Below are 15272 nucleotides of genomic sequence, written 5' to 3' on the forward strand. Positions count from 1 at the left end.
CTCCCACTTTTCAAAAATATGCATGGCAGGTTAATGGAACATTCCAAATTGTCCCTAAGTGTAATTGTGAGCATGAATGGTTGTTTGTCTATGTGTGCCCTGCGATCGGCTGGCAACCACTTCAGGTTGTCCCCTGCCCGAAGACAGCTGGGATATGCTCCAGCATCCCCCATGACCCTTGTGAGGATAAAGTTACTTGGATAATGGATGGATGGATATTTTGTTTCATTTCTTTGACCAAATTCAGTTAAAACTACTTTTTATATTGAACATGCTTATGGTGTGAATCATACTTTTATTGGCAGAAATGAGAGAACATCTCAAATAAGTCATTAAAATCTATCTTTTTTTTTCTCAGCACACCCATATATTGGACAAGTCGACTGTAGATTTAAGTTGTAATATCGCCAATCAGGATTAGATGGAAGACATGTTTTAGTTGCACTTACACTGGGTCATACAGTGACCTATACTACAATGTTAATTAGCCTGATACTGTCTATATTTTTGGAGAATTTGGAATGATATGCAGGACAAATTTAGTACCTCAATAATACTAACATTTTGAGTGAGTTGATTTTTGCAACAAAAAAAAAAAGTGTGCAAAATTAGTTCTTGCAAATAATGTTTGTTGCTTGTTCAGCAGTTTTGTGCCATCACTGAATGGTCATTTTTATGCAATGGAGCCGTTTGCACTGAAAAACAAAAAAAGTGGTTATTTTGTTGTTTGCTTCCAACCCTTTGTTGCTGGGGTAGGATCGTGGATCTTTCATACGTGCATTGAAAATTGAATGATCAAAAATGAAATACAGTATATAAAGAGCACATATATTGCAAGTATGCACATACTTTGTTCATATTTAAAATTGTATTTTTGTCATACATCTGGTTAGGAAATGCATGGTCCTATGCGGTCCCGCAGTAGAACTGGTGAAAAATGGTCGCCCCCTCCACCATTTAAGTTGCCCATCTCTTAAGTAGATCATCTTATACACCATCTGTCTGTGCTCATGCGCACCATCCGTCTTCAATTGTCCGAACCCAAAAAAAAAAAAAAAAAAATCAATTTCTGCTTGTGTAATCATATTTGTTCCCCTTCTGGATATATTTCAAAACACAGCTTTGGAATCAGTTCCAGGTGACCGCTGATAGACATTTGCCACAATTCACTCTTATTCCTTTTCTCCCTTAGCTGAAGTTTGTGATGAGGTTACAAACGTTGTTTGGAATGAAAAAAATGTTGACTTTGTCTAGACTGTGAGGAGGCAGTCATGATGTTGAATGTGAACACTGTGCTGAATTATGCAGTGTGGAAAACATGGCACTGATTTGGAACACCTTTCACTTTGATGTCCATGTGCACTCAATGCAGCTCGTTTCATCTCCTGAATTCTTTTCAGGTGCAAGGAATGTGGTTAGTTGAGGTGGTATTCAATCATTTTTGGGTGGCTATTGCAGACTTAAGAAAGCTCGGAGAGAGAAGCACTTTCAAAGTTTAGATGTTTCTCCAAGTATGTGTCAAAAGAGAGGGAATAACTGGGTGGAGACGACAACGAGAGAAAGATGGATTGAACAATAACTCTTTCTGAGAATCACCAGAAATTCTGATGTCAAAGTAAGTGTGCGTATGTGTGTGTGTGTGTGTGCGTGCGTGTGTGTGTGTGTGTGTGTGTGTGTGTGTGTGTGTGTGTGTGTGTGTGTGTGACTGTACACCACATCTGGTCTTGCTGTGGGCCACGGGTCAGCTCTTCCGGGACTGTTTCTCTCTGTGTGTTCATCCTGACGATCCACACCCTTATCTCAGTGTGAACTGAGGAGCACCCCTTCCTGTTTCCTGAAACAGACGTGCTCCGATTGGAGTGCTCATGACCAGATAAGCAAGACAACGTGAAGACAAGATCCTTCAAACCCTAGTGTGTGGGTTATTATTTGTTTTTGTAATACTTATTATAGGACTGAGTCTTAATCGGGCTGTTTGACAGGATCGAGTGCCAAATTGCACAAAACTGAAACGTCAGATCAACTGATCATGGAGTTTTGTGGTGAGGCAAAGGAATCAGGAATGTGTGTGTGGGGGCGAGAAAAGAAATGTGAGATGTGTGCGTACAGTATAATGGGGTCCAGCTGTGGTCTTGAGTCACCGGTCAGACCAGGGAGCGTCGACTTGGCTCCATGATTACTTCCTCCTCCACATCTCCATCCGTTGTTTATCTAATTACTCACCTTCTGACCTCTGCCCCTTCACCAAACTTCAGAACCATCTGCCTTATATTGCCTGGCAGTCTGTCTGCTGCCGCCATTAAATATGTACCCCTCTTCTTTGATTTCTCGTTTCAGCTCTGCAATTGACACGAGTGACTGCTCCTTTTTTTATTTTATTTATTTTTTGTCCTTGCCCGGTGCGCCCATGATATCAAGAGTGTCTGAAGGACAGCTCTAAATATTTAATCACACAATCGTAACACGGAAACTATTTCGGCACGATTGTTATCAAATCTTGTAGTTTAAATGGAACACCTCAAAGAGAGGAAACCCCCCTTTTGAAATGGAGTAGACTACAAGTATTAATGACACATGGTTCATGTCATTCGCCTTCCTCGTAATCCTGTGTTAGATTGTTATTTTTGTGTGGTTTCACAGACATATTTTTTTGCATAGTTGGTCTCAAATGTCAGACAGATACGCCTCCCTTTTTGCTTGTCAGGGCTCGCGACACCATATCATTGAATTCACATTGATCTCAGCTAATCACACCCAAATATTAGGCCAAAAAGTAATGCAAGTAGTTAGTGATAGATTCCCACCTCTTTGTGGAGTTGCGGAATATAATACGTAAAGAAAATAATAGCTTTGTCCAAGACAAGCCTAAGGTGTCCACATACGAGATAAAAAAAAGTATAAAAGCATAGTAGCCTCTCAAGAGTTTATCTCACGGGCCGGTGGTCCAGTGGTTCGCGCGTCAACCTCACAGTGCAGAGGTTGTGGGTTCAATCCCGGTTCCGGCCTTCCTGTGTGGAGTTTGCATGTTCTCCCGGGGCCTGCTTGGGTTTTCTCCGGGTACTCCGGTTTCCCCCCACATTCCAAAAACATGCATGGCAGGCTGATTGAACACTTCAAATTGTCCCTAGTTGTGAGAGTGATTGCGATTTGCTGGCAACCAGTTCAGGGTGTCCCCCACCTACTGCCCGAAGACAGCTGGGCGAGGCTCCAGCACCCCCCGCGACCCTTGTGAGGATGAAGTGGATCGGGAAATGGATGGATGGATGGATGGAGTTTTTCTCATGAGAAATTGGCAACATTTCTTTCTTATTTATCCTTCGCACATGCCACACACCTGTAAAATAAGGCTAAAGTCACGTTAGTAACAATCAAGCAAAGATGAAAAGCATCATGCTGATTCATGGTAGTTCATCGAAACGCATCAAGGCATCTTCTTGTTGTTTCAGAGTGAGCGGACGGAATGGCTGCAATTCCAGGCTGACCTTCAGGTTGCCGTGTCAGTGGCTGACCGTCTAAGAGCCGAGGCCGAAGAGGAGCTGACTGCGCTCCGAACGGCCCATAAAGATGTGGAGAGGGAACTGGCTGCTGCCCTGCACAGACAGAAGGAGACCGACATGCAGCTTGTCACTTTGAGAGGGGAGCTGGAGGAGAGCAGGCAGAAGGTGGCTACCCTGAGTCAGACTCCAGACAAAACTAATGCCCGCGAAGAAGAGAAGACCGAACCTCTGATGAACTCTGACAGCAGTGAGGGAAGCCAGAGGGGGAAGGAGAGAGGGGTGTACCGGCTGGCAGGGAGTGCGACTGACAGCATTGTCAGGGAGGACTGTGTGGCTGTCACTAAGCGATACCTGAGGAATGTAACCAATGAGGAAAGGAGGAGGGAAGAGATGCGATCGGGTGAGACGCGAAGAACAGCAGCCACTGAGAGGTCAAGGTTAGATCAACGGTTTCTATTAAGCTTTACACGATCATTGTCTGGGGTCGATCAGAAGGTCTGGAGAAAAAAAATGGAGACGCAATCACTTATTCGATTGGAAAATGGAGCAATATATCTACCGGTACTTAAATTCACAGCTGGAATAGCTTTCCTCTGATCAACCATTTCTTTTCATGTGCCATAATGCTCCAGAAGCCTCTCCCGATTACCAGCGCACTCGGACTCCATCACATTACAGAATGGAACTTCCCAGTCAACCGCCTCCACAACACTTGAACCAATAAACAAAGTGAGATAGTTTTGCTTCAAATCGTTTTTAAATCATGAGATATGCTTGGAAATAATTTCATATATTTTTTTCAAAGAATTTAGTAGCACTTCGAGGACGAAGAAGCCTGGACCAACAAGAGAGCAGGTCAAACACCGATACAGGTGTGTGTATTTCAAAGGTATTTTTTCAGTGTTAAGTATATGTTTTACATGATCATGTTGTTGTCTGTCTTCGACATTTTTGGGCACATTCTGGCACTGTGTATACTTTTTAAAAGAACATTGCTTGTTATGTAATTCAGTACTTTTTCATTGCAGGGAAACGTGAAGAAACTCTAAACAAGTACAACTCAACTCTCTCTGACCTGCCACCAACCAAGTGAATGGGTTACACATTAAAAATTCATTTAGTCAAGCCAAAACATTTTTATCAATTTTTGTTTGTTTGTTTTTCCACATCGAGTAATTGATGGAACAAAATCTAACCAGAAGGTCTAAAACTTGCCTTGTTTAGGTTCCAGGATGGTTTCAACCTGCTCCTGCGTCGTCATGGAGGCTCAAAGAGGAATTCTCTATTACGTTGGTGTCAGAGCCAAACCCAAGGCTACAAAGTAAACCTTGATTCTTGTTCTTGATATAGCATAGACAATTGGAGTCGATATTGTAGTTAGTAGTACATGACAACGGTTTGCTCGTAAATGCTTACAGGCTGTTACCTTACATTTAAAGCCACTCTAACGCACAGTATATTGGAAACAATTTGTACAGTACTTGGTCTTTGGTAGAGTCGTGGCTTACATAGCTGACTTGTTTGCATTTGCTCTGTTGCTGGACAAGAATTATTCACAATCATCCAATGATGAACTGCTGACCAGTCAAGGGAGTAATCCACCTTTCCAGCTTGATTTCAGTTCAGTTATTTATCCCTGAACAGGAGATGCACTTTTATGAAATTGATGGATTGATTGAAATCTTATGCCTTGCGTCCATTTTCAAACATTGTGACAAATTTACCTTTTAATACAGGCATACTATTCACGATGTGAATTTTTCCTGGAGACAAGAAAAAATGTTTCCTCAAGTTAGCATTTATCCCTTCATCATGGCTGATGTTCTTCAGGCTTCAGATTGGCCAAATGGCCGAATGCGTTGGACATGTAATGCCTCTTGTTGCAGAGGTTTAAGCCTGCATTTTTATGACAGATTAAAAACAACAACAAAACAAGATTTGTTGACACAGTGTTTATAAATATCTAATGCTATGTCTGAATAATGGTCAGTTTATGGTCTATATTTCAAGGGCATGATGTGTTTCTTCTCCCGTATGCCATTTTACAATATGTTGTCATACATCAACTGAGGTATTCCCATTTTGTTTTCCTTTTCAACAGAATATTGACATTACCAATTTTAGCAGCAGCTGGGTGGATGGCCTAGCATTTTGTGCCGTTTACCACAGCTACCTCCCCTCACGTATTCCTTATAGCAGCCTCAGCCCAGACAACAAGGTGAGCTTGGTCCTTTTGGATCTTGTTGTTCACAATACATTGATGTTTTCGCTACCTGACACACAACTCCAATAACTCAGTCTCTGGCTGCATAGTCATCATATTGCAATGAAACCAAAATATTAGAAACACCTTCCTGGATGATGCGCCACAGTTTGACCGCACCATGACTAATGATAAGGGTAGAATAACATCTTCGTCATTAACACTCACGAGCGACAACAATACTGTAGGTATCCTTGCGACTGAGTTCAAATAGGAACACGAGCTGTATCCAGTATTGGCTTGACAAAAAAATAATAATGCTGTGCGCGTGTAACTGCACCGACAAGGCTCTCATAACTTCTTCCGCTTCCTAGGCTAAAATCAACTTCTCCAGGTTTAAGGTTTCTTTTTTCAGACAAGGGTCTTTTTTTCTGGTGAAGAGAAAAGTCTCTCACCTTGCTGACGTTTCGGCTGTCACTTCCGCCTTCGTCGGAGAGCTTCCACCTTTGTCGGGAAAAAAAAAAAACAAAAAAAAAACTTAAGCCTATTTGAACTAATAAGAAGACCATGGATGGCATAGCGCTAAAGCTAGTCTCTTTTGTTGAGATGTCCCATCAACACTGCACGGAAAAAAAATAGTGTGTTGAAATTTAGTCAATTTTATTTTGTCAAGTGGTTGCACACAGTAAAATCACGTGGATCAAGACATATTTTTTTTAAGTAGACTTTATTTCTACTTTTAAACATGTATCTAAATCCAGATGATTATATTCTGTGCAGCCACTTGACAAAATTAGGTTGAGTAAATTCCACACATTTTTTTCACAGAGATGCCAAAATTGGGTAAACTTGCAATTAAGTCATGAAAAGGTGGGGTACACACCAAATTAGGTTGAGTAAATTCAAGACATTTTTTTCACACTACGATGCCAAAATTTGATAAACTTGCAATTAAGTCATGAAAAGGTGGGGTACACTGTACCTAATTCTCAACTACAGGATTCATCTATTTATTTTGAGATGAAGGAAGTGATCTGGATGAATCAGATCATTTAATTAGCTAAACTACACTTAATCCCACTAACCCACATGTGTCAAAGTCAAGGCCTGGGGGCAAGATCTGGCCCATCACATTATTTTAGGTGGTCCGCGAAAGCAAATGCAACTTCCATGGTCCTTGCTAAAATCTCTACCAAAATTAAAATTTCTCATACATAATAAATGAGAAATTTTGTAAGCATTTTCTTGTTCCCAAATCCCTCATGACAGTGACTTAAACAATAGTTGAATAAACCGTTATTCTTGACTTCTTTTAAATGGTTTCAGTCATCACGGCCCTCCAAGGGAAACTGTAATTAAAATGTGTCCCGTGGAAAAAAATGAGTTTCATACCACTGTCCTAACCAATCCGAGATGTTGGAGTGACTTTATTTTAACCCCACATTGATTCATAGTTTCTCATTTTGTTTCTTTGCAGAGGGACAATCTCAGTTTAGCATTCAAAACAGGCGAGACTGTTGGGATTGTCCAATCTTTGGTAAGACACTGAACCAGAATAGGCTTGTGGTTACCGCCAGGCCGAGCCTGACTATGACTATATATGGTCAATTAAAAAGAAATCCACTTCTGTATGACAAATACACAGCTGCTTAAATACTAATGACCTTTTAAACCATCTGCTTAACAGACTGTTGAGGACATGCTGCGTCCAGGTGGTCCTGACTGGCAAATGGTCCTGAGCTATGTGGAGAGCATGTATCGTCACTTTGAGATGTAACTGATGGAGGTACTAAAAATCAGTCTTGTCTATGAAATTGTAATCCAAGGGCAAACTAACTATAACAGCAAAGATGCTGGCTTGGCAAGTTTTTCTGTATTTGGGTTATTCAACAAAAGTTTACAACCTGTAGCCTTTTGACCTTAAAGTAAAGCAAAAGATGATCTTATGTGAAGAAATGTGACTTTGTTGAGACTGGCTCATATAAAAAGCATTACGTTTTGGTGTATGTGTAGTATAATGACACATAATGTTTGCCTTGTGTATAATGAATGTATTTTTTTTTTAATTCAAGTTGTTTGTAACACTGAAGAAAATGGTTGACTGTGTTGCATTGCGAAAGCATTATTTTTAAAGTGTGTCTCATCAATGAGTTTTGTAATTGTGATTCAGATTATCAGTCTGAGTCCAAAGTGTAAAACATTGATTCATCCCAATGAATACTGTCTAATTTATTCAGGAAGTGCCATAAACTTGTGTTCAAAGTGAAAGTACATTATTGCACTTCTAATAGACCGTTGGTAAAGCACATTAGTTGTAAGCCTCTCCACACTGGTACTTACCTTACACAAGTACTGTATTTCGTTCTGGTTTTGCCAATTCTGCATGTGAATGTTATTGTATACATGCTATGTTCTGCCTGCATGACTTATCATTTCACGTTAAATGTACAGTCGAGCCGATACCTTTTTAGCAATTGCCTAATGTGCACTTAAGACCGGCACTTTGTCTATCTGAGAATCTATTGTAAATGTGGACAGCCGCTTTGGTCATGCGTGCACTTATTTGGTTGCAGGAACAGCGAAATAGCCACGGTTGAAGTGTCCAGGCCTGGCTGGTAATGATCACAATGTAAAAGAATCACATTGAAAGTTTCATGGCGTTAAATACTCAGGGATGTGCATTAGAGGGGGGCAAATATATATAATATACAAGGCAGCACAGGATTGCACATCCGTCACACTAATACTTAGACAAATGCCTTTCTGAGACTTCTTGAAAGTGGACTTTGTACTCGTTATATGTACATGCCAAATATTTGACAAACCTCCTTGTAAAATGTTAATATGTAACTAGTGTTAATACCAAAGAATAAAATGTTGACATGAACTAAATGTTGAAGCCGGACGTTGTGATTTATCTAAGATTTGGAAAGATAATGCACAACAGGGTTTCCTCCACTTCCAAGTCAAGGCAGAGGAAGCACTAAATAGGCTCCTGTTCCATAAAACAATTCCGCTTCTTCGGTACAGTAGTATGAACAGAGCCCTGGCTTGATGATGGATTATTATGGTCTCTACTACCACCCTGTGGTAAATTGAAGTAACTACAGCCAAGTTTCAACTCCCCATGCTTCTTTTGTGTTGGCTGATTTTACATGCAATACAATTTTGGAATACAAACAAAATTAACTACAACGACACAACAATTTCCCTTGCCTGGCACAACAAGAGATTCACTGTTTACTTGTGACTTACAAAATAACTTTGACATTCTGCCCGGAATCAGCTGTGAGAGGCTCCAGCACACCAGTGAGCCTCGTGAGGATAAGGATTGATGGATGGATGGGACAACACTGAAAAAAAAAAAAACACTTTCCCATAAAGCAAAGTAGTCAGTGTTCAGATTGTATATCAGTGTAAATTTACTGTGGCCTAAAAAAAAAAAAAATCAACACACAGCGATGAATATCAGCCATTGGCAACAAAAGTGAGTAGATCCCTTGGTGGAAATGTCAGAATTGTGCTCAGTGTCTCATTATTTTTTTATGGCGACCATTATTTTTCCAGCACTGCATTCACTCTCTGGGGGATGGAGTTCACCAGAGAGTCACAGGTTACCAATGGAATCCTCATGCACTCATCTATGACAACATCACAGAACTGGTGGATGTTAGAGAGACCTTTTGTCCTCCACTTTCCATCTGAGGATGCTTGATAGATGGAGGATGTTTAGTACAATTTAGGTGGAGAGACCAGTTCATCACCTTTTTTCCCTTCTGTTTCGGTAGCAAGGCATCACCTTGAAGGTGTGTTTGGGGTTGTTAATGTTGGAACACTGCCCTGCGGCCACATTCAAAAGTGAGGTGATCATGCTCTGCTGCCGAATGTTATAGTACACGTTAGTGTTCATGTGTCCCTCTATTAACTGCTGCTCCGAATGCTTTTGGTGCGCTCGACATCATCTGAAGCAATTCATTTTATCAAATCAACTAACTGTATTTATAGAGCACTTTTAAACAACCACCGCTGTATACAAAGTGCTGTACATGGAGCCAAAGTCATATATGCAACAACAAACAATAAAACAATAATTACTGAAAACAGGAGATAGTACAAAAACGGTAAAACTAAAAATCAAGTCTCCCGCTGAGTCAAAAGCCACTGAATAAAAATGAGTTTGGAGACGAGTTTGAAAGATGGGCAGCGAGGGGGCTTGCCGAATGTTCAGTGGGAGGTCATTCCAAAGAGAAGGACCAGCAACGGTAAAGGCCTGATCCCCTCTGAGCCTCCACTTAGTTCTTGGTACCTCTAATAGTGTCTGGTCCGCAGACCTGAGGCACCGAGTAGGTGTGTAGGGGCGGAGGACCTCAGAGATGTAAGGTAGAGCGAAATCATTTATTCATTCATTCATTCATTTTCCGAACCGCTTTATCCTCACTAGGGTTGCGGGGGGTGCTGGAGCCTGTCCCAGCCGTCTTCGGGCAGTAGTCGGGGGACATCCCAAACCGGTTGCCAGCCAATCGCAGGGTACACAGAAACGAACAACCATTCGCACTCACATTCACACATATGGACAATTTGGAGTGTTCAATCAGCCTGCCACTCATGTTTTTGGAATGTGGGAGGAAACCGGAGGACCCGGAGAAAACCCACACAAGCACCGGGAGAACATGCAAACCCCACACAGAAAAGCCGGAGCTGGAATTGAACCCGGTACCTCTGCACTGTGAAGTCGACGTGCTAACCACTCGACTACCGGGCCACCTACGAAACCATTTAAAGATTTGAATACAAATAATAGGATCTTAAAAAGAACTCTAAAATGTGTAGGGAGCCAGTGAAGGGATGCCAGAGTAGAAGTTATGTGCTCCCTCTTATGAGTACCAGTCGAGAGGTGAGCAGCAGCTTTCTGGACCAACTGGAGACGCTTAATGGAGGATTAGTTGACTCCAAAGTAAAGTGCATTACAGTAAACAGGTTGTGACGAAGGCATGTATTACTGTTTCAAAGTGCTCATGAGAAAGGAGAGGTTTTACTTTAGAGATCATCCAACGCTCCTTTTAAAGTGACAACAGCCATAGTATTGTTCATCTGGTTACATATGCCAAATGAAAACCTCCCGAAAGACATTGTCATGAAAGTTGACACGAAACCGTGGATGGCAGAAAGCCTAATGAAGGAATGGTTGACCGAGTGTTACGGCAGGTGAGGATTTTTTTCATTTTAAAACAAAGCATTACTCGGTAGGGAACGGTGCCTTTTTTTTTTTTTAAACCAGCCGTGTGAGTGCTGTTTTACCGCCGTGGTGCTGCCACGTTACAGGCAAAGAAAAGTTAAGGTATGTTATTACACATTGAAACCTCTTTCTGTGTACCGTCTTTCGTTGCAAATATCTCATGTTACAATATGGGGCTGTGGCTTGTGTGTGTACAAAATGAATTTTCCTTTAAAAATGTTGTGGGTGCGGCTTATAGTCAGGTGCGCTCAAGAGTCCGGAAATTACGGTATATTTTTTCCTGAAGATTTTGACTGACCTCTGAATTGTGTTACTTTTGAGACGTGTTTTCGACTCCTCATCAAGGAAAGTTGCTATTGGCTGTGCTACAATTCCAAATTCAATGGAATTTTCCATATTTCAGGTGCAATCATGTATTGCTTCACTTTGTACTTGCAATGTTTGCTTGCAAAAATTTGTTTTATAAGTGATCACAATTAGCAGCTATAAATGAATCCTGCCACACCCCCCGCCCCCAAAAAACAGTTCCCCTCTGATTACAGGAATGTTTTCAACATATTGACTTCCCTATAAATTATCGTTTCATTGACAGAGCATGACCAGAGTCTCCTGAAAATTGCAGCTGTGCATGAGACAATGTATTGCATTGTTAATGCCAAAACAAAACAAAAAAAATAAAACAGCTAAACGCAAATGCAGCATGATGGCCTCCCGCCGATTAACATCTGGAACGCATAGTGAACTTTAGAGTTTTGTGTCTCCACGTGATTACACTCCAAAGTCTTTGGTTAAAGGCTAATCTTTTCATCCTGTCCAATTTAGAAGCAATACCGCTCTATCTCACAGCTCTTCCACCTGTTTTACTCTCTGCAATTCATTATGCTGAATTTTACATCCGTGACTGCAATGCAGCAACTTTTCCGAAACGTTAAATTCCGGTAGTTTTTGCGGTGCGTTTGTGTCCTGTATAATCGTTGGCACCGATGTCAGCCAATACATGAAAGCGTTGCGTCATAAAATCTAATAAATGGTGTCTTAAATGTCGCATAAATTCTTCCAGATGAATGTCTTTTACAACCTGGAGAGCAAAGCCTTTTTACAGAAGCGCTTTTTGCATGCCAGAGACCAGGAGGCTTTTGGATTAAACGTGGATGTGACAGACTAGGAAAACCACAACAGCTTGCTGTTATCTGTGTGTCGGGTAAGATGCTTTTTATTTGAAACGTAATTGACCGGGCGGCCCGGTGGTCGACTGGTTAGCGCGTCAGCCTCACAGTGCAGAGGTGCAGGGTTCGATTCTGTCTCTGGCCTTCTTGTGTGGAGTTTGCATGTTCTCCCCGTGCCTGCGCGGGTTTTCTCCGGGTACTCCGGTTTCCTCCCACATTCCAAAAACGTGTGGTAGGTTAATGGAACACTCTAAATTGTCCCTAGGTGTACGTGTTCATGGTGTATCCCGTCCACCTCTCATCCAAAGTCATCTGAGATAGGCTCTCCCCCTGCCGTGACGGATGACTGAACGTGTTATTACCTTACAATGTAAAACATAGATGGCTGATTTGCCAACTTTCTTTTCTATCATTTTTTTTTTAGTTCAACACCTACAGAAAGTGAGTAAAATAACATTCCCGACCTCTAAAAGTTCATCCCTATTTCGATCTGATTCAATTTTATAAGTGTCCCCAGATGGTTAGTTGCGTCATGCCCCAGAAGAATGCAGACTGACCTGCAGGTGTATGTGGAGCAAACGCACAGATGTGTCTCATCACTGAAAAGTAATCAAGCATCTCCTTTGCTTGAAAGATTTCAATACACATCACTCAGTCCAAATCACAGCATCATTCGAGCCACCTAATCCTCCAGACCAGCACTTTCTTTCTACGGCTGTGGAAATGTGTTTAAATTTTTTTTCCGCACACATTGTACATCAATAGTAGATAAAGTAGTACCTTCCTGTTCCTTCTCCGCAACTCCTCTGTTATTTGTCTTCAAAGGTTGATTAATTGTACTTCATTTGAGTCGTATTATATAGTCGTAGTTTTACTTTACTTTATTTGGAAGTTAACTAGCACCATGAAACAGAACAGACTGTGTTTAACCATAAATCTTCTCTTATGTTTATCTCTGTTATGTATTTATGTGGATGAATTGCCCCTCATGTGAAGTCCTCAGCTTGTTTTGGTAACAGGGGCGAGGATAAAGCAGATACAACCGAAAGGTCTAAAGATGAAGAAACACCATTTCAACAAGTAAAATTGGGGGAGAACTTTAAAAATGTCAAAATAATTCATTGTTATAGTCCATTATTGGCGGATTAATGACCCCTTTTCACATTCTATCCGGATACGTTAAACCTGATACGCTATCTTTTGATCCTTCACTGGATGAGCTGATTGATGAGTTGGATGTTTTAGAAGGGTTTCCTGGACAAACGCAAAGTAGTACAGTCATCTTTTTTTTTTTTTTAAATCAGATATGGATTGAAGTACAATGTATGGGGGATCAATTTCCCCGCAAAAAATCTTATTATATAAGGACAGTGTATCATTCCCTTTTAGATGTTTGTGTTTGGCTAACTATCAAATGGTGTGATTTTTCAGTCGCTGTTCCTAAATTTCCCCTCCAGGCTGTGCACTGCCAGCACTGGTTCAACAAAAACCTTCTCATCGAAAAACACTAGATGTCAGGCTTGACATCAAAATAGTCAGTCCTGAGCTCTGCACATCTGCACGAACTATTCAAGTATTGGAGCGAGAATGTAATTTATTAAATAAATAAATAATTACCCATGTAGATAAGGTGATCATTTGCTATCACAACTGCATACATCCACAATAATAAAGATTCTTTGAAAATTAAAACTAGAGTTGGATTCCCGGATTGACCCTGGTGGTTCGACTCCCAGTGTAGGAACAACTTTTGGGGTAGGTTATCTGTAAGGCCTTTGGTTTTGGAACCAGAGGGTCATTGATGTGCCTAATATTGTGGCTGGTTTTATACATAATCATCCATGTGTGCTGCTGCGCGACTGCAAACGTTTGTGATAACAACACACACATCAGGGTCAAGTTAAATAAACCTCGCGCTCCACAAGCCTTGTTTGTGGGCCGTGTTCTAATAACAGTTCATCAATCGCGACAGGCATGATGTCATGTGCTAACTATGTCACAGGCGATGGCGCCCTGAATGAGATTTTTTTTCTTTTTTTTTTTTTTTAATGGAGCCCTCTCCCTTGGCTATATTGTGACTTACTTGGTATTTTGAATTATATTTTGTCTGTACCAATATTATTAATATGAAGTGGCTGTTGCTTTACATTTGAATCCATGATGGCTTTTCCATTTTCAGGTTTAATAGGTGAGTCAGTAGTAATAACTACTTTCAATTTAATTGTGGCACCGTTTTGCCGATATTGCGAATTGCAGTGCTCTTCTCACAGGTTATTTTAGGAAGTGTTTTGAGTTTCAGTTAAGTGAAGTGAATGCACTGAGAGCTTTGTAATGCATCAGAAAAAAAACATCTGCATGTGACAGAGGCAAGTGGTGATCAGAGAGTGTCTTTCAGCGGCAGATCAACATCTGCTTAAGGTGACGTGTTTGGATCCGGCGAAGGTTTCATGTCAGTAAATCAAACCTCGGGGTCATTAGGAACATTTAATTCCCATTAGTGTGGCTGAAGAGGAGTTAGATCGGCACGTAGTCTGTCCTCTTGGCAATTGAGGGAGAGGAATTCATTCCTTGTTGTTTCCTCTTCTGATGGGACAAACAGACAATATTGTGGTTGGACTGCGTGTGACAGACTGCCAAAAAAAATGTGTTTGTTCACAAAAGCAACGGACTGTCAGCGGGTTTTTGAGGATGAATTTTCACCCTGGGATTTATTGCATAACCATGGAGATGAAGAGGTGGAACCAAAAGTTTGGAAAGCTGATATTCACAGGTTGTGTCACTGATGTGATATATTCGAGTTGCATCATGATTTTTTTCTGAATGTCGTAGACGTATAAGCATTTCCAGACAACCTAATGTGGTTATAGGAGTTCCTGCCAAGTTTGATGCTTTAATTCAAATTGATATCATCAGAAATCTAATACCATCAACAAACAAGCAAATCTTACGGAATGCCAAAAGTTGTTGATCGCGTGACAGAAATCGAGGGTGACGTTGTCACAACAAGATGAAAAACCTCAAACTCCCTGCTGCTGACACGACTTAAACGGCTCCCTGGGTTGGCCGCGGGGAGGAGTATGATGCAGTCGTTTGGCAAGACGCGCTTCACCGGGGGCGAGTCATTGGAAAATCTGTTTGAGCTTGCATCCCACTCAGCGTGAGTTTGTATT

General features: G+C 41.2%; 1 protein-coding gene across 3 annotated transcripts in view; it reads left to right on the top strand.

Annotated features, from left to right (window-relative positions):
• Nucleotides 1-9145, top strand: part of LOC109526172 (cytospin-A) — a 16197-nt gene extending 7052 nt beyond the window's left edge. For 2 of the 3 annotated variants that reach the window (XM_019887279.1, XM_019887278.1), the window contains exons 5-12: nucleotides 3447-3934; nucleotides 4130-4226; nucleotides 4303-4369; nucleotides 4526-4586; nucleotides 4722-4818; nucleotides 5599-5715; nucleotides 7178-7237; nucleotides 7388-9145. In XM_019887279.1, coding sequence (XP_019742838.1) covers nucleotides 3447-3934; nucleotides 4130-4226; nucleotides 4303-4369; nucleotides 4526-4586; nucleotides 4722-4818; nucleotides 5599-5715; nucleotides 7178-7237; nucleotides 7388-7477 — 1077 coding nt within the window. In that variant the 3' untranslated portion in view covers nucleotides 7478-9145. The remainder of the gene's footprint in view (nucleotides 1-3446; nucleotides 3935-4129; nucleotides 4227-4302; nucleotides 4370-4525; nucleotides 4587-4721; nucleotides 4819-5598; nucleotides 5716-7177; nucleotides 7238-7387) is intronic. The other variant, XM_019887280.1, reaches the window with a different exon arrangement.
• The last annotated feature ends 6127 nt before the right edge of the window (nucleotides 9146-15272 follow it).

The sequence above is a fragment of the Hippocampus comes genome, unplaced genomic scaffold, assembly GCF_001891065.2.
Source record: "Hippocampus comes isolate QL1 unplaced genomic scaffold, H_comes_QL1_v1.1 scaffold176, whole genome shotgun sequence".
Lineage (NCBI taxonomy): Eukaryota > Metazoa > Chordata > Actinopteri > Syngnathiformes > Syngnathidae > Hippocampus > Hippocampus comes.